We start from the raw sequence: 19,711 nt of genomic DNA, 5'->3' as shown, positions 1-19,711 counted from the left end.
CCACCACCTCCCTCCCCCCCCACCCCCCCCTTCCCTGAGGCGGAGTCACGGGCCAAAGGACACACAGGGACACAGACACACACACACACACACACGTACACACACACGCACGTAGACACACACGCACGTACACGTAGACACACACACATGTACACGTAGACACGCACACACACATGTACACGTAGACACGTACACACACACACACACGTACACACACACACACACACACACATGTACACGTAGACACGTACACACACGCACATGTACACGTATACTCACACACATGTACACGTACACACACACATGGAGACATACACACACACACATGGAGACATACAAACACATACGTGGAGACATACACACACACACACACATGTACACATACACACACACACGTATACACTCACACACGTATACACACAGGTATACAAACACATAATGTATACACACACACACATGTATACACACACATGTATACACACACACACATGTATACACACACACATGTATACACACACACACACATGTATACACACACACACACACACGTGTATACACACACGTGTATACACACACACACGTGTATACACACACACACATGTGTACACACACACACACGTGTACACACACACACACACATGTACACACACACACACATGTGTACACACACACACACATGTGTACACACACACACATGTGTACACACACACACACATGTGTACACACACACACATGTGTACACACACACACACACATGTGTACACACACACACACATGTGTACACACACACACACATGTGTACACACACATGTGTACACACACACATGTGTACACACACACATGTGTACACACACACATGTGTATACACACACATGTGTATACACACACATGTATACACACACACACACGTATACACACACATGTGTATACACACACAAACATGTGTACACACACACACACACACACACACTTATACACACACACACACACTTATACACACACACACATACAATGTATACACACAAACATGTATACACACACACAAACATGTATACACGTGTATACACACATGTGTATACACACACACGTATACACACACACAATATATACATACACACAATGTATACACACACACGTGTATACACACACGTGTATACACACACACACACGTGTATACACACACACGTGTATACACACACACACGTGTATACACACACACACGTGTATACACACACGTGTATACACACACACACGTGTATACACACACACGTGTATACACACACACACGTGTATACACACACACACGTGTATACACACACACACACGTGTATACACATACACACACACGTGTATACACACACACACCCCAGCACCACCACATCAGCACACCGGTATCCCATGCCCCCCCAGCACACTGGCATTCTCGGCTCCCCACCATTCCCAGCCCCCATCAACACCATCAGCACCCACACATCGCCACCTTTGCACCTCCCCCATCGGCACACCCACATCCGCACCCCCACATCAGCACCAAACCCTCCCAAATCAGCACACCAATACAATCACCATCAGTACAGCCACAGCAGCACTACCACCGCACATGGGCCGCGTGGACCACTCCCCACCCAAATGCCACACCCACACCACAAACATCCCGGGCAACGCCGGGGCTCTCAGCTAGTTCAATATATATGTGAAAAGTATGTGACCCATTAGATGCAGTACCTTGTGGCGCCCCCTTGAGCAGCAATGCCTTCAACTAAGCGTTTCCTGTTTCTGCTGGTCAGTTTCTCACATCGTTTTGAGGAATTTTGGTCCATTCCTCCTTACAGAACTGCTGCAACTCAGTGACATTTGAGGGCTTCCTTGCATGGACAGTTTGTTTCAGGTTGTCACAACATTTTGATGGGGTTTAGGTCGGGACATTGACTAGCCATTCTAAAACACAGAATTTCTTCTTCTGCAACAGTTCTTTTGTAGATCTGCTTGTATGTTTAAGATCATTGTCTTGCTGCATGACCCACGTTCGTTTCAGCTTCAGCTCTCAGACGGATGACCTGGCATTCTCCTCTAGAATCTTCTGATATAATGCAGAATACATGATTGTGTCTATGATGGAAAGCCGTCCAGGTCCTGAGACAGCAAAGCAAACCTCAAACCATCACACTCCCACCACCATGCTTGATGGTTAGGATGAGGTTCATCTCTCCAGAGAACATTGTTCCAGATGTCTTGTTGATCATCTATGTGATCTTTGGTGAACTTCAGATGGGCAGCAATGTTCTTTTTAGAGAGCAGTGCTTTTCTCCTGGCTATCCTTCCATTAAAACCACTCTTGTTCAGTCTTTTTCTGATAGTTGACTGATGAACACTCACATTAGCCAAGGCGAGAGTGGCCTGCAGATCCTTGGATGTTACTCTGGGGTTCTTTGTGACTTCCTGGATGATTTGCCGATTTGTTCTTAGAGAGATTTTGGTATGACAACCGCTCCTGGGCAGAGTGACTGTGGTCTTGAACTTTCTGCATTTGTAGACTATCTGTCTGACAGTAGATTGGTGAAGCCCCAAATCCTTAGAAACGGTTCTGTAACCCTTTCTTGATAAGCATCAATAACTGCTTTTCTGAAGTCCTACGGTATTTATTTTGATCGTGGCATTACGTGTTTTCACACACCTGTATGGTGAAGACCAAACTCACAAAGTTTCTGATCTTTATATAGGATGGAGCATCTCAAACTCACCTGTGAAGATCTACCTAATAATTTAAACACCTGATTCTAACTATCCCCTTTAATTTAGCTGATAAAACCAGGGTTTCACTTACTTTTGCACATACCCTGACTCGTAGTTACTAATTTTGTGTCTAATTCATACATCATTTTGTTTCAAAAGACATGGAATTGGTTAATATTACGTTTCACTTTACGACGGATGGCATATCCGACGCTTTACAATGCAACCCTAAGGGCCGTTTTCCGACGCCTGAATGCGTTATGCGACGCTCACCGCCGCTGATTAACATGGGACTCACTTTACAACGGTTTCACTATCCAACGCTATTTCCAGAACGGATTCCGTTGGATAACCGAGGACTGTCTGTGTATATATATATATATATATATATATATATACAGTCATGTGAAAAAGAAAGTACACCCCCTTTGAATTCCATGTTTTTACATATCAGGACATAATAGCAATCATCTGTTCCTTAGCAGGTCTAAACATTAGGTAAATACAACCTCAGATGAACAACAACACATGACATATTACACCGTGTCATGAATTATGTAACAAAAATAAAGCCAAATTGGAGAAGCCATGTGTGAAAAACTAAGTACACCCTTACTGCTTCCATAGGAATTAACATGCTAAGTAGCAGATAGGTGCTGCTAATCAAATGCCCTTGATTAATTGATCATCAGCAAGTGTGATCACCTCTATAAAAGCCAAAGTTTTCGCAGTTTGCTGGTCTGGAGCATTCAGGTGTGTGTTTACACAATGACAAGGAGGAAAGACATCAGCAATGATCTTAGAGAAGCAATTGAGAATGATGTCTGTGTGCTTTGCCACTGTATGGTTCATATATGATGATGGGTAGCTCTTCCCCCGAAATGTCTTGCACGTTGTGGAACCACAACATGCATGACATTTCGGGGGAAGAGATACATACCGGTGTGTGTATATGTGTGTATATATATATATATATATATATATATATATATATATATATATATATATATATAAAAATAAAACGGAAATAGCCGTGTTAGTCCAGTTGCGATAGTGCAGAATAAATGAGTTCTTCAGTATTAGGGATAACTTTTTTATTTGGACTAACAATTTATGTCATAGGACAAGCTTTCGAGAGTTCTCCTCTCCTCCGTCAGGTCGGCAATACTGATTAACAAAGGAATCTATGGCTAAAACAGAGGCTTGGAAAGCAGAAAAAAACAGATTTATATGTATAATGTGTATGTATGTATACGTGAAGTGAGAGCAGTGTGTGTGTGTGTGTGTGTGTGTGTATATATAGTGTATATAGTGTGCATGTACATGTATATACAGGTATTAAGATGCAGAATGCTGTACGCGCACTGACAGACACCACATTAACTTGATGGCACACACGGTTGAAGAGTGTACTAGTAGTGTACAAGGTGGTAAGTAAAGTACTGATCCCTGATTAACATGGAGGTGACTCAGGGCGCAGACAATTACTAGATGAATGTAACCCTAAAAGCCAGCTGAGATTCAGAATCAAAGCAAACATCCTACTGCACAGATGGAATGTTGAATGAAGGGACATTTCCTCACCCCTGTTGTGTGTCTCTCTCCCACTTCCTCACTCTGTGTCTGAATCCAGTCTCTCCGCCGGCTTATGGAGGCAGAGAAGGTGAAGGGTTTCTGCCAGGTGGTTATTTCTTCCAATATCCGGGATGGAATATCCCATTTGATTCAGTCTAGTGGACTCGGGGGGCTGCAGCATAACACTGTTCTGGTTGGTTGGCCACGAAATTGGAGGCAGAAGGAAGACCATCAGACCTGGAGAAACTTTATCGGTAAGTATGCCCAAACCCTTCCATCCCAAATGAATCCCTCCCATCCCAAGTCAATCCCATCCATCCCAAGTCAAGTGCATCTGTTATCTCCTCTTGTGATACTCATGTCAGTACTGAATCTCTCATGCACAAAGGCTCATATGTTGCTTGTACACATATACTTAGCAGTGTAGTGAAGCCTTCACCTTGTCCCTTTCACTCTCTCAATGCAGAACTTGTAAGGGAGACGACTGCTGCTCACCTAGCTCTGATCGTCACCAAAAACGTGGCCATGTTCCCAGGAAATCAGGAGAGGTTCTCTGAAGGCAACATTGACGTGTGGTGGGTGGTCCATGACGGTGGAATGCTGATGCTGCTGCCGTTTCTCCTGTGTCATCACAAGGTAATTGGAGTCAAGGCAACCTCAGATCTGTGTGGGTTTTAGGGCAGAATAAAGGGGAGAGGGCAGAGAGATCTGATCTAATCTAATGCCTGTACTGTATGTGGAGCAGTCACAAGCACACGTTCATAATACTATCAGGACACCACAATAGATATGGGGCATATAGCAATATTACATAATTAGCACATTCTGAGAAAAATGATCAATAGCTTGATCTGAGGCTGCTTTTATAGAGAAGGACCTTATATGGGAGTAATGTCCTTATCTGAGGTTCCATTACACATAAGGACTTTATCAGTTTGCTTGGTTTTTCTGGGGATAATGGTGAGGTTTGTTTCTACATTGGGTTTGTGACTAAGCTTCTAGCAGTGTGAAGTAAGGTCCACATGCACCCTAATGTCCATGCAGGTCTGGAAGAGATGCACAATGCGGATCTTTACGGTGGCTCAGATGGATGATAACAGCATTCAGATGAAGAAAGATCTGACCACGTTCCTGTATCATCTGAGAATTAATGCTGAGGTGGAGGTGGTGGAAATGGTGAGTCCTTGTTAACTTGCCCCAATACCCCACAACCTACTCTCAGGCTTCATAAAAGTGATTGTAAAATACCGTCACCCATTAAACAATGTCCTGCGTGCGCGGGGACATGGCAACACACACCACTAATCATAAGGCTGACAGTGAGCAAAGCAAGCGAGGCGTGACATGACTGCAGGGCCTCCTGCTCACTCTCCATTAGGGAAGAACACGAGCAGCAGGGCAGCCATGTCAGCACTGGCAGTGATGCCACAACAGATGTTTATGTCCATGATCCATTACTAGTGCAAACTGTCACGTCACTTATTTTTGCTGTATGATGTGATGTCACATGTGATGCTGATGACCACACACTGGCTGCATGATGTGATGTCACATGATTGCCTGTATGATGTGGCACGATTTTGCTCATCGTGCACTGGCTGTATGATGTGATGTTGTTCTCGCTGTGATCTTTCCCGTTGCAGCATGACAGTGATATTTCTGCCTACACCTATGAGAAGACTCTGGGCATGGAGCAGAGATCCGAAATCCTAAAGCAGATGCATCTGACCAAAACTGAGCGTGAGCGGGAGGTAAATATGCCAAAAATGTGGGATACAGTTCGGGTGGGGAGTAAATACCATAAGGGAGGATGTGGGTGGTCCAAGCAGTTGGTAAGGTGAAGGCCTCAGAGCTCCTGGCACCAGTCAGTGGATGTTGGCCTCTCATGGACTAGTGAACAGACCATGAAGATGTAGTCTCTTGCCACCACTGTGAAGCCATACATTCTATCTCCTGCAGATTCAGAGCATTACAGATGAATCCCGTGGTTCAATCAGACGTAAGAACCCCACTAACTCCCGGCTGCATTTGAGCGTCCCAGAGGAGCAGGTGGGAGACTGTGAAGAGAAGCCAGAGGAAGAGGTAACTCCATCACCGTCACAACCCATCTTCATCCTGCTGTCTCCTCTCAGACTTTCATGCCTCCCAAGAAGTCTCTTTACCACTGAGTCTCTATCTCCTTCTACTCCCCTTTTACCTTTGTGTCTGTCTCTTTCTCATTCCTGTCCTGTCTCCCTCGCCCCCTTTTTAGGTACAGTTGATACATGATAAGAATGCAACTGGATTCTCTGTTAGCTCCCCGTCGCCAGCTGAGGAATTGGACACAGCTCAAGATAAGGAGCACCTTACATGGACAAAGGACAAATTCACAGCTGACAAGAACAAGAGTAAAAGCCCTGGCACTACAGAGGGGATACGAGATTTCTTCAACATGAAACCGTATGTATTCTCTCCCGTTTGTGTGTAATGTAGAGATGTGTAGCATTAGGTCTATGTTGAATTATTTGAAGCACATCATGTCCTGTGTACAGATGAGTCCTTAGGAGAGAGGTTATGTATTTGGCAAGAGTTCCTTATATGAACACGTCTCTTAAAGAGACTGAACGTAAAGAGGTCTTCCTAAAACAGGAAAACATCCTATCGACAAACTGCACCCAGCAGATTTGCCCTCTCACCCAGAGGGCTCGGGACACTCCTGATATTGGGCACAGCCTTCTCCGACCCTAGTGCATAGATACGTGTCCATTCTAATTGGTTGCATTTTTGGGGTCACAGCCAATCAGGAAGGACTGGTGTCTGCTTCGGAGTGTGGAGTGAACGTTCCCTTGAGGGGCAGGAAGTGGGAGTCGGGTTTGTTCTGTGTGTCAGGACATTTTTACACTATTCTGTGTCACTTGCATTGAGAAAATATCCCAGAGCAGTTACATGGAGAAATACAAAGAGTTAGGGGAAGTTGCACGATGGAAAGTATCGCGTTCTGGGTCATGAATGTTCTCTGCCAGTTCTGAGGGACCTGTGCTAGCAGGTTCCTTACACATTGCTGTGATCCGAAGTCTGATGTGCTGACTTGTTCTTCCAGAGCTTCATGCAATGTCCAAAAATGTAATTTAAAACTCATTATTAAAAAAAACAGTTAATGTATTCCCGATATTAAAGTATTGGTATGGTTTAAAACATTTAAAGTTCCAGTATTAAATATGAGAAAGGACCAATGTTTGGATTTTATATCGACATTGTAGAGGTAAAACCCATTAAGTGCATTTGTGTCAAAAACGCACTAAATGCACATCCTGACTTGGAATTTTTTGATCTTTCTATTCAAAAACTCATCGAAGACACCAAATGTTCAGAACTTATCATAGCAAAATACCTTTTTTAAATACAGATTTTTTGCTGTCAAAAAGAACCTGTAATCGCCTTTTCCTCGGTGCTCAAAGCATGTACAGCTCAACCCCGTTATAGCGTGATCCGTTACAGCGCGAATCCGCTTATAACGCGATGCAAGCGTGGCTCCCAATTTTCGTATTTATGAATACTTTACAACACGATTATTGGTCTCTTAAATACTTTATTGTACCATGCATACAATTGTACATTATTTCTAACGCGATCCGCTTATAACGCGATGTGATTCTTTGGAGCCCCGAGCACAGCGTTATAAGGGGGTTCAGCTGTAGTTAATGACTTTTACCTGTACAATGACGATATTATCAATGGTCAATAGAAGATCAGGGCAATTTACAATGGTATTAATGATGTTTTACTTGGTGAAAATAATTTCTAAACCATAATAAACTTAATGTCCAATTGCACAAAAATATGTTTCCTATAGAGTTTCAGAGAAAACGAATCTGGTTCAAGAACGAAGGGCTATGGAACGATTTGGGCTTGAGGGAAAGCACGGAGGGGTGATGGCTTTTAAGGGAACAGCTCTCAGCCCTTCTCTGTGTCTTGTTGATAAACAAATTCTGCAATGCTCAGCGTGAGCAAGTACTGTATATGCAATAAAGATAATTAGAATCCTTTAGCTGGAGTACCCTTAAGGTATCAATAGATAAAGTAATCTCCTATGAAACCAATCAACTGGTAGTTTCCCACATGGCACTGTAGAAAGGTATACACACAATAAAGTGTCCAGACACATATATGAAATAATATAGTGTGATAAATGGTAGAAGAGATATAATTCTCAAGGACTCACATGTAGTGGAGCATCCTTGGGTGATGATTAACGTCCACGTCCTCAGGTACAGGTGTGCTGATGTCTTAATTCAAATGCAGAAACAGGAACCAAAAAAGACAAAGCACTAATTCCCAGCAGGTAGAAATGATCAAAAATATATATATTTTTTTTAATCATTTTTGATCATTTCTACCTGCTGGAAAGTAGTGCCTTGTCTTTTTTGGTTCCTGTTTCTTCTCTGTGTCTTGATCTGTTTTCTGTTTTTCTTTTCTTGCTGCTGAAGGGAATGGGAGAACTTGTAAGTCTGTACCTTAATAGCGCTTTGGGAAGGTGGTGGGGGTAGACGTTCTACAGCATGAGATTTATCGCAGTTTTCACTTGAATACATATTTATTGTAGCAGCTACGATACAGGTATCATGATAGGTTACAATGAGTAAATAAGCCAGGCTTGTGGGCAGGGGTCCCCGGGAAAACTTTATTATGCCAATGGAAATAACTTACAGTAAAGATGGAGGGCAATAGACAGGTGGGAAGAAGTGCAAAGCATGGGAAATAATACAGGAAAGGGGTTAGAGGGATTTCGTCATATGGCTGTTTGCTCGCTTTATATACCCACATCAGTGACACTTCTAGTGACACTACTGGCAAAGTTGTCCCTTAACCCAAGGGTTCGCAAACTTTTTACCCTGCGCCCCCTTGCCTACTATCCCCCACTGCTCGCGCCCCCCCCCTTACCTTGACTCAAGGGTCAAATGACACCGCAGGGTCATGTGACCCCCACGGCGTTGCCATGGCGACGCCCGAAGCCGTCAGAGCCAAGGTAAGGGAACTTAGAGGCCTCGCGCTGTCCCCCGACATTTAATTTAAATGCTTTGGGGAAGAGCATGGGGCCTCTGTAAGCGCAGCGCCGAGCCCCCCCCCCCAAAAAAAATTATCTAGCGCGCCCCTGCCTTTACCACAGGTAAGTGAGACAACCTGGCTTTAAAGAGTGTATTGGTCAGGTTATGGTAGGTAACCTAGTTTGATGTAATACCATCTTGTGGTGGCTGTCGGACATGTCTAGTATCTTACACAAAACACCGTGACTGTCCGGCACACCGTGGCCCAGATTAATTGGAATAGGACTAAAGGTGTGCTCAAGCTAGGCGCCCTTTTGTGGATATTGGCTTTCATGCTTCACCACTACTATTTAACCAATCTCTTGCATCTCCCTATTAAATCACTGAAGAAAGCTTATATAGCAAACGTGACTTGCTGATGTCACTGCTGGTCCTATGACATCACTCAGCCTGGATATATAAAGCAGTGCATAGCACGAGGCGATCACATGTCTGCGAGCAGCAAATGCAAGTTGTCTCACGCCAGGGAAAGACAAATAAATGGACTTTTATTATAATAAATGACAGACTTCTCTTATCTTTACTGTGTGTTGCATCACGTCTCGCCAATATTACTTCATAACGGAAATAATAAAAGCATGCATAACATCCATAGGGGAAAAAATTAAAACATCCTGGGAAGAATGGCTTGTGCCCGGAACATTGGGTAGAATCTAAGTGTGTTGGTTCTGTGGTTCTTCATTATGGTTTTCTTTTTGGGGGGGGGGGAATTGTTGTAACAATTGTTCCATTTTTGCTGGTTCTTTAATATTCACTTTATTTAGATTAATAGTAGCCTGTCAATAAAGGGGCTGCTTTGAAGACACTGGAACCACCTCATTCTTTAGATTTATTGATTTACATATTCTTTCCATTTTTGGCATGAACCTCCCCATCATGAGCGGCTGATGAGTAGAAGAGGAGAGGCAACTCCAATATTTCAAAAACTGCCATTTATTTTCCTCAATGTTTCGTCTCTCGAAGAAGGCTTTGTTGGCAGCCGAAACGTTGAGGAAATGTCCCTTTTGGAGTGCCTGTCCTCGTCTACTCCTCTATATATCTATGGGTTTGTTTCACTGTAGTTCAGGTATTGTTGATGCTCCATTGGGAGCCGAAACCAATACATTTCATTTTGATCATGGAGTGCCTGCTTTTGCTGTTCCCTCTCTCCCTCTCATATATATATATATACGTATATATATATATATATATATCCAATATTACTTGACACTTCTTGAGTATCATCATAAGTACAGCATGTCCTGTTACTGAGAAAGACTTACTGTTTTTGGACCCGCACAAATCCTAGTGTGAATGCCCGGCATTTATTTGCAATTTGCGGCTCTCCGACCGCTTCTGAGTACTACAGACGAAGACATCCAGTGCTCCATCTGCCGGACACACGTACTGAATTGCGATTGCATAATCCACCGCCCAAATAATTCTGTCGGCTGACCGTAGCCGAGCTGCCGTGAACAAAGTGCTCACACGGCTGTAATCTCGCACCTAGTCGCGGTCACGGGGACAGTAAGTCTTGCTATATCTGTAGGTAAGGATTTCAGCACATTGTTATGCGTTACTACTCAGCGTTCTGTTTTTCGTATCTAGAAACCAGTCAAACGTTCGCCGAATGCACACAGCTGTGAAACTCAACGAGGTCATTGTGAAAAAATCTCAAGATGCAAGGCTGGTTCTTCTAAATATGCCTGGACCACCCCGCAACAGGAAAGGGGATGAGAACTGTATCCTTTTCAGTACCATAATGTTACATAAACCCAAATTCTGGGCCTCTCAAACTAGGACAACTGTGGGATGTCCACCTAGCCCGCCTCTCAAATAGCCCTGGCACATGGTTGAACTTGGAGTTTACAGCTACATTAACATTAACTTTGAATGATAGACTGACACAAGACACGTAAACCCAGTTATGGGCACTCGGTCTCCTTAATGGGTATATGAAACATTATAAAATACACATTTTATTGATATCATCATTAAAATATAGGGTAATAAAATAAAGCAACGACGCAGAATGGATCCATCTAGTAACACTTCAGATAGATGTTGGGATAGTATTAATATACGTAGGAGTTCTGGGCTGTAGATAAAGTCCAGACTCCCGGGGCTATGGTGCCCAACAGCAAAAAGGTATAGTATCCCTAGTGTATAGGGATAAGTATGGGGTGTAGGTACACTGCTGGTAATACACCTTATGTTCAAGATCCAGTACAGAAATATAATAAGCGGGTTGCTTGCTTTTGTATATTCCCTTTTAGTGAAATGTTTGGGCAGGTCTGAGCTGGTGAACATCTATCAGATCTTTTTTTTTTAAATATATAGAAGTGGACAGAATTCCAGATGTGCGAGGATATAGGTGCACTGGGATAACAGACCCACATATCTCCTTGTTTCTATTATTTACGGTCTCTCTCCCCAAGCTCGGTCTTCTACCTCACTCTTTCATTTCCTTCTCGTATGATGTTGTTAACTCACCTCAACTGCTGTTCCCCACAGATATGGAGTTTCTTGAAGTCCTAACAGAGCACCTGGATCGAGTTATGTTGGTTCGTGGGGGAGGACGGGAGGTCATCACCATCTACTCTTGAAGAGCAGACACTGGATGAAGATTTTGCGGCACTCAGCAGGAGCCTCCAACCTCTCTCCGCAGGCATCCCGGGAGAATGGGAGGGAGGGTGGGGAGGCATGTGTTTAGTGCTCAGAAACTTCACCTGCTTCCACCATTTCCCTATAATTCCCTTACATGTGAACTGCAGCACCAGATCTTCCATTCCAGCACAAGTGCAACTGTTCCTCATGTCTTCATCAGAGTGCCACTGATGAAGTTTATATATAATCTTTACATACAGTCTATGTACATTTCTTAAACTGAGCCGCACTGCTTAAGACGCTACCAATACTGGCCCCTTCGTGCATCCTGTGATTCACTGTTACACCGATCTCTCCTTGATGCAGGCTTGGCGAATACATAGGTTCTACCGGCAGAAGATAGAAAAAGTTTTTCTTATCTTCACCCTCTGGTGACTAAGACTAGTTTCATTGATTGGGTGACTGGTGTGACAAAGGGGGAGAGAGGGGGGCTTCATCACCAGCATGCTTACCTTTCCCAATGTTCCTCTCTCTGTCCGCTTTTCTTGGGGCGCCATTCTCTTCTCGTCGGCTTCAGCATGCCTGACCTGCCAGGACGTGGGGAGCAGCAGAGAAGTGAGTATTGTTACGTCCAAAAGTTCTCTCTTCGTCCAGACTGTACAGACCCCAGAAAGAAGAAAGGGAAAAGAAGGAGGGGGGAAGGGGGTGTGGAGCTGTGCTGATGAGCACTAGAGACTAGAGAAATATAAATCAAGCAAGGACTGTCCAGTCTGATACTGAAGAGCATGTTGCAATAATAATGAGATGCAAAAAAAAAACACAAAAAAAAACAAAGAAAACAAATTAGGGAACACTGTATCTGCCTTCACTTTTTAGACAACCCTTCACTTCCTACGCTGCTTCCTGAACAGGGGCTGTGACAAAAGAATGGTACACATTGATTACATCAACATCGTGACTGAGCCATTGGGACCCATATTTGGTGTCATTCCTTAAATGAAGCATCAGTGGCAGGGAACCACTGCGCAACCTTCAGAGTCTGGAAGCTGCTTCCATTCCCTCACTTTCTCATGTCGTATGATTATAGGACCGTGGTGCTCAAGTTCAGTCCTCAAGAGTTACCAAAAAAGGCCAAGTTTTCAGGACAATACATCCCATGGCAAGTTGTCTTAGTGATAAGACATAGAATTTGGCGGCAGATAAGAACCACTGTGGCCATCGTATCTGCCCACTTCCTCTCTGCTGTAAAATCTCCGACCCTATTTAATCCTTAGCTTTCTTTCGTATTTGGGAAAGTCTTATATCTATCCTAAGCATTTTTAGCCCAAAACACTGTATTCGCCCTTACCTCTGCGGCGAGGCTACTCCACAAATCCACCACCCTTTACGTGAAGGACTTCTTCACATTTCCCGAGCCTGCCACCCCCCCCCAGCTTCAAAGCAGGACCTCTTGTTCTAGCGCGTCACGTTCTCTGAAATATGCTTCCTTCGTGTACATCATAGAAACGTTCACGTACATAAAAGGTTTCAATCATACCTCCACTCTCCTTTCCATCCTCTAAGTCAACTCTTCGCCTTTCCTGATCATGCACCAGTTTAGTAGACCTTTGCAAACACACCAAATTATTGATATCCTTCTCGGGTATGTGGTCTCCACAATTGAACACAGTAGTCTAGTATGAGGTCTTACCAATGATTTAGAAAGTGGCTTCTCCACCCGTCTGCTGCTAATACCTATCCCTATACACCCTGCACCCTGATTGCTTTCCCCGTTGCATTGTTTCATTGCTTATCTACTTTTGAGGCGGCTGAAATAATGAGACCTGGGTTCCTTTCCTCTACAGTAGTAAACATTATAGTGCCATTAATCCAGACCATTTGTAATGTAAATAATATGTTAAAATGCACCGGTCCCATTACCCAGGATGCCTGTGGTACCCCACTGGTCACATTTCCATCCTCAATATACTTTATTTATCACAACTTTATTGCTTATCCTTCAACCATTCTTATCCACTCTACCACCTTAGAGTCCAATCACAAGCATTTCAACATTTTTATTAGTCTTCTATGCGGGACAGTATCACAGGCCTTACTAACATCTAGGTGAGCATATCTACTGCTCCACCCTTAATCATCTAGTAAAAAATTCATTTAGGTTTGTTTGACATGATCTTCCACCAGTAAACCCATGCTGCCTGGGATCTTAAAGCTGTTGGAGTTTAGATGTTGAACAATTCTATCGTTGAGCAATGTTTCCATTCATTTCCCCATCCCTGGGTAGTGAGACTATGTTTTCTCTTCTCCAGTCATCTGGAACTACACCTGTCTGTCTACCATTATAGCATAAACTGCAGGGCGGCAGCGCGATCCGGCGACGTCACCGCTGCGATCCGGCAAAGCGGCAAGTTGAACTGTAGGCCAGGTCCCCAGTGGCCGCTGCGGCACACACCACAGCCCTCTATGGGGCAGGCCCCAGTGGCCGTGGGTGTGCGCGCGCAAAGGGCGATGACGCGTATGCTGGCAGGGAAGACAAGAATGTTGTCTTCCCGTGCTGCGTCGCGATCACGTGGTCGCGGGCAGCAAACGGAAGGGCAGATATGTACCATCATGGCCGCGCCCACCCATTATGTTCCCGCCCCCCGCACATGCCATTGCTCCCCTATAGACCGCGGCTTTTATCTGTGCACGCGCCGCCAGGTCGCTAGGCGCGCGTGCAGCAGTAAATTCTGGGGCTGTTGCCATAGTCATGAGGCAGCCGGAGGAGACAAGGAGGCGTGGCTGTGAGCGGTTCGCCCTCATTCGCTGAACCGCTCACGGGACACGGCCGTCGCCTGCCAAGAACAAATTCTGATGTCTGCTCTGCAGACTGCCGCCCTGCAGTTCCAGGCGGCGCGCACGTCGATCGAGGTATGTTTACTGCATTTTGTAATGTAATGTTTCTGCATTTTGTTTTTCAGCCGCGTGCGACGCCGCGTTTGGTATTTTCACGCCCTTAATAGTGACTGGTTAGTTTGGATAATGGCGTTGCCAAGACACCCCTAAACTTTTTTAACCCCTCTTTGCCAGAGGGTTGTGCCACCTCCATTGAGCGATCACGTGATCCCTTCCAGGTGCAGGTCCGAAAGTGAAGCAAAGGGCACCCCCCCCTTCAGGGTAATTCGCAGTCGTGTCCCAAAAAAACAAGCATATGGCCATGACGTACAGGTCCCCCTAGAGCAGCACATGATGTACGCTGTACGTTATTAGGGCACTGAAGCGGTTAATATCCTTGCATGCATCCTGTCTGAACTCATTGACTTGTCCACTTTCAGTTTGGAAAGTTCCAGCAGAACGTTCTCCTCTGTAAATGGACTTGTGTCCATCTCCTTTCCATTTCTGTTACCCAACAGGAATAAACATGACCCTCTTCAGCTGTGAAGACTGATGAAAAATAATAATTATTTGGTCTGCTATACCTTTGTCTCACTCGACATGCATCGCCTCTTCTGTCTTTAGTCTTGGTTTCTTTCCTTTTCACTTATATTCCTAAAAAAAAGGGTTTCGTCTCCTTTACTGACTGGGCTATTTTCTCTTCTGCTCCAGGCTTTGCACATCTAATTATTTGCTTAGCCTCCTGCTGCCTGATATAGTACTCTACTCTCCTCCCTCTGAGTCTGTTTATATTCCCCAATAGCTGACTTTTACAACACCTGCCACCTCCTATTAGAACCATATCACCTTTCTCTTCCTTGTATTTTTACAAACCTGCATCTTATCGTTTTTTTTCCCCACTGCTCCTGCACTCTACCGAAATACCTTCACCCTGCCAAATAATCCCATCAAATAATCTCCCATCTCTGAAAGTCACCCCCTGCCCTCCCTTGTTGTGTGGCATGGCTCAGCCTTTCTTTATACTAAACCACCCTGATTTCTGAGACACTGGAACCGAAGTTCTCACCTACAATGACATTCACTCTGTCCTCCTTGTAAGAATGAAGTTCAGCATTGCTTCCTTGTGAGTGGGTTCCCTCGCCAATTGCCAGAGAGATGTTCCTTGCCGTTTCAGCCAGAAAGCGGGACATCCAGGATTCCTTACAACAGACACGTGCCTGTCCACATCTGGCAGATTGAAATTTCCCATAATGATGACCATTCCTTTAGTTGCCATCTTTGTGATAATTAAGGCTGGGCCAATATGTTAAGTATGTGTTCATTGGGGAGTCTAATAATCGAATGGTAGCCCTCGATGACTGAATTGGAGTACCACTGGTGTAGGATACGGACAGCTTATGCAACATCCACGTCTCTGTACCTCCTTTTTCCAGTTTTGTTTTTTTTTAGCTGTGGTTTCTGTGCTCGTTTTTTCCCCCCCTTTTTGAACATGAAGCTTTTTGGTTGTAATGCATCAGGGTGCGATAATGACACATGAAAACTCCTGTCAACTTGAATAGGAGATGCCATGAATTGTCACTGTCGCACCCTATTGGGTGAATGTCTTTGTCCCTTGAGTTTGGAACGTCTAGAAGTGGCATTTGATTGGATGAAAAGCGGTCTAGGTTATAGTGTATGATAAACCTGATATTATTTACTGGATAATTATTAAAATGATATAGCTGGTATTGTGCATGTACTTTACCGATGTTGGGTACAGGGAGCCCCCCCACTTATCTCCGGGAAGCAGTCTTTCAGCACAGGATGGTTTCTCAAATACATTTATTCTGAAGCAGTACGTCTTCAATATTAGAAATCATTTTGAGAGCGTGGGCTCTGTGAACCAGCCCTGGCCACTAATTTTCCCACCTTTGTCAGTGGCTTTTGTCACTGCATCGTGTTACATGTACGGTTCCTTCACTTCAGGCTGTGCACACATGCAGGCAGCAGATTCTGTAATCCCATGCAGGGCCGCACTTTAATAGTCACGATAACAGTTTTGAAGGTGTTGTAGGAAAGCATTTTGTACCATGTGAATAATGCTATTTCAGTAGCAGAAGAAGGCATGTGGGACTATATGCACCAGTGTACATAATTTTTATATTTCATGGGAATTTGCAGAGTTGTGCTATTTATAATAAAGAGTAAACTGAACCTAGTATAATAAAGGTGCCCACGTAACACAAAGCTAAATGACTTGTACTGATCACTACACACAGCCACCCTATAGAGCAGAGAATTGCTATCCGGCACACTTGCAATGTGTAAAGCAAGTTTCTCAGCCAACACTAGCAAAAGGAAATGACATGATTATGGGGGGTTTTGAGTCAACACTTTTTTTTTTTTTAACAATAACCTGTAAACTTGTAGTCATGATTTTATTGGAGTTGAGTTGCAGAACATGCACACACTGCCTCAGCAATGTGAAGTATCATTAGGAGGCTCTATGGAAGGGGGAAAAAAAGAAAAGAAAAAGTTGGTTTGTTTTGTGTCTTGCTGTTCTATAAGCTTTTTTTCTGGCATGAAGTTAAAGTAATTCACCAGCCCTGCATGCTTGTTATGGTGAACACACTGCAAATTCTCTGTGGAGGAGTTCCGTAAAGCATGGCGTTGTGTGTAACCCTGCGCTGCACCTGTCCTACTTTGATGAAGTTAACGATGAAGCAGGTGTGAGTCAGATCATCCAGGCTGCAGGTGTATAAACGGGACCTGGCTTTGCTTCTTTGTATATGTGAGCACTGGCGTCTCCTGTACTTCGTTACTTGTTCCTATAAGTGGCCTCTATGGGGGGGTATTCATTAAATCCGCTGGGGTACTATTGCACGGAAACTCGCGCTGACTTGAACAGACGTTTCTGTGCGAGAGCACCACAACGGTTTAAGGAATAAGCCCCTTAGTGAAGAACTTTCTCATTGCTCCAGGTGTTTATGTAGAGAAGGTGGGATCAAAGCGTGACCTATGGAAGAACCTTTTGTCCAACCTTAGCAACGCGAACGGCTTATTTGTTGATTTATGCAGTAACCCATTTATGTCGGTAATTGTACACTATACCGAGCAGAGACGAGGTATTAAAGAGGCAATCCAAGCAGCTTAAAATATATATGTTTTAATATATGCAGAAGTTGATTACTTTTATTTAAAATGCATTTCCTAAGCAGCTGCTCAATCAGCAAAATCCTGCTTCCCAGGGTTCACTATATGGCCGCCTATCAGTTTCAAACCAATCCTTCATTGTACGTCCAAGTAGAAATTGCAGCTGGACCAACGTCTATATTACGATTACATTATCTATTGTTAGTTTACAGCTCAAACTGCTGGTAACTTTAGCAACACAATTATCACAAACAGGCAAGTGATGCCAAGATCCTGCACTGCTGGGGAGGTGGGCTAAAGCCTGCTATAGAATTCAAAGGACGCTCAGTATATTAACTCATTAAAAATGGCATGAAGAGTTGAATTTTAAAATGTATGGTAGTAAGTATTATAAAGTACTACAGAATGGATTTATTGAAACACATTTAGGATATTGCTTGGATCGCTCCTTTAAAAAACTAGAGCTGGCGTTTCCAGTACACATTCTTGTTAAAAACAGTCCAAAACGACACTGTCCAACACTTCCCTCCAGCTAATTTGCACCCTATAAAAAAGATGCCCCCATTTTAACTGTGCATATGGTGTTTTGGTTCAGGAGCACTTTACACACACATTGTGTGGTCTCTTGATAAAACACGCCACGTCGCCTTTATGATGCTGTAGCTCAGAGTTAAGACTTCACTTTCTTGCTTCTATGCAGACATAGCAGGGACCTTCAGAAAACAAACATTTGGTAACGGTCTTCTAACCTTTACGGAAGAAGAGTGAGATGACCCAGGCACTCCGCGGCCATTAGCACTAAAAAGGAGGTGGCAGATACATTGCTTTTGCGTTACAGGATGCTATGAGGCAGAGCAGGTTTCCTGTTCATACATCTTCCACTACTCCTATGCTGCTAACTGAAGCTTGTCCTGTATCACTGATTTTTGGCTAGGAACTTGAATTTGATGTTACTATGGCAGCTTAGTTTTGGGGGAGGTGGGGAACCTAATGATTAGCATGTAACAAGTTGCACTACAAGAGCCAGGACAATATCTGGCTGTCAGGGTTGAACTTCAGTTGAAAGGAAGACTCCGAAACGCTTCAAGTCTCCTATGGATTTAACTCACCTTTGTGCTATTTGTGAAATACATATATATCTATATTTACATGTTCTGGATATATTACCACAACCAACTCCAGAGCTCTCCATAACCAGTCAATGTTTTATGTACTTCCCCCAGTGACCGAGTGTAGTATTTCCTTCGACAGCTAATGACTAAAATGCTTTGTTTTGAAGTTATGTTTATACCAATGGAAAATAATGTAAACCTTGTACAGATGATGATATTAATGTAACAAACCAAATGAAAACACTGCTATATATTGCCTGATTTGTTTGTGTACCTTCAGTATTGGAATAGTTTCATGTTTTGTGCAGTTGTGTATTGTGGTTTTCTGTGGTTGAATGCTACCTTAAATCATACAGCTTTAATGTGTCCATTTCATTTGTTTTGAGACTCCCGTCAGCACAAAATGCAATAAACTTAATTTTATTACACCCTTTAAGATGGTTTTAAGTGTTCTGTTAGTGTACAATGCATATTTTATATGAATTTTTTTTAAAGGGCAGCGTTAAAATGGAAAAAGCGCACATCTTTCATTAGAATTGTTCCGGCCTTGATATGATCGACTTAAATTAACATGCAGTGTTTAAACAATTCAGGTTCTCTTATAGCTGGAGGTTA

General features: G+C 43.6%; 1 protein-coding gene across 2 annotated transcripts in view; it reads left to right on the top strand.

Annotated features, from left to right (window-relative positions):
• The window catches only part of SLC12A5 (solute carrier family 12 member 5), an 86,769-nt gene extending 67,237 nt beyond the window's left edge, over positions 1-19,532 (top strand). Inside the window, exons 18-26 of one of the 2 annotated variants that reach the window (XM_075571790.1) lie at positions 4,367-4,562; positions 4,775-4,944; positions 5,353-5,484; positions 5,952-6,059; positions 6,268-6,390; positions 6,560-6,747; positions 8,775-8,789; positions 10,980-11,113; positions 11,886-19,532. In XM_075571790.1, coding sequence (XP_075427905.1) covers positions 4,367-4,562; positions 4,775-4,944; positions 5,353-5,484; positions 5,952-6,059; positions 6,268-6,390; positions 6,560-6,747; positions 8,775-8,789; positions 10,980-11,113; positions 11,886-11,977 — 1,158 coding nt within the window. In that variant the 3' untranslated portion in view covers positions 11,978-19,532. The remainder of the gene's footprint in view (positions 1-4,366; positions 4,563-4,774; positions 4,945-5,352; positions 5,485-5,951; positions 6,060-6,267; positions 6,391-6,559; positions 6,748-8,774; positions 8,790-10,979; positions 11,114-11,885) is intronic. The other variant, XM_075571791.1, reaches the window with a different exon arrangement.
• Positions 19,533-19,711: the final 179 nt, after the last annotated feature.

Source organism: Ascaphus truei, chromosome 15, assembly GCF_040206685.1.
Source record: "Ascaphus truei isolate aAscTru1 chromosome 15, aAscTru1.hap1, whole genome shotgun sequence".
Classification (NCBI taxonomy): Eukaryota; Metazoa; Chordata; class Amphibia; order Anura; family Ascaphidae; genus Ascaphus; species Ascaphus truei.
This window is presented reverse-complemented; position numbering and strand designations above follow the sequence as displayed.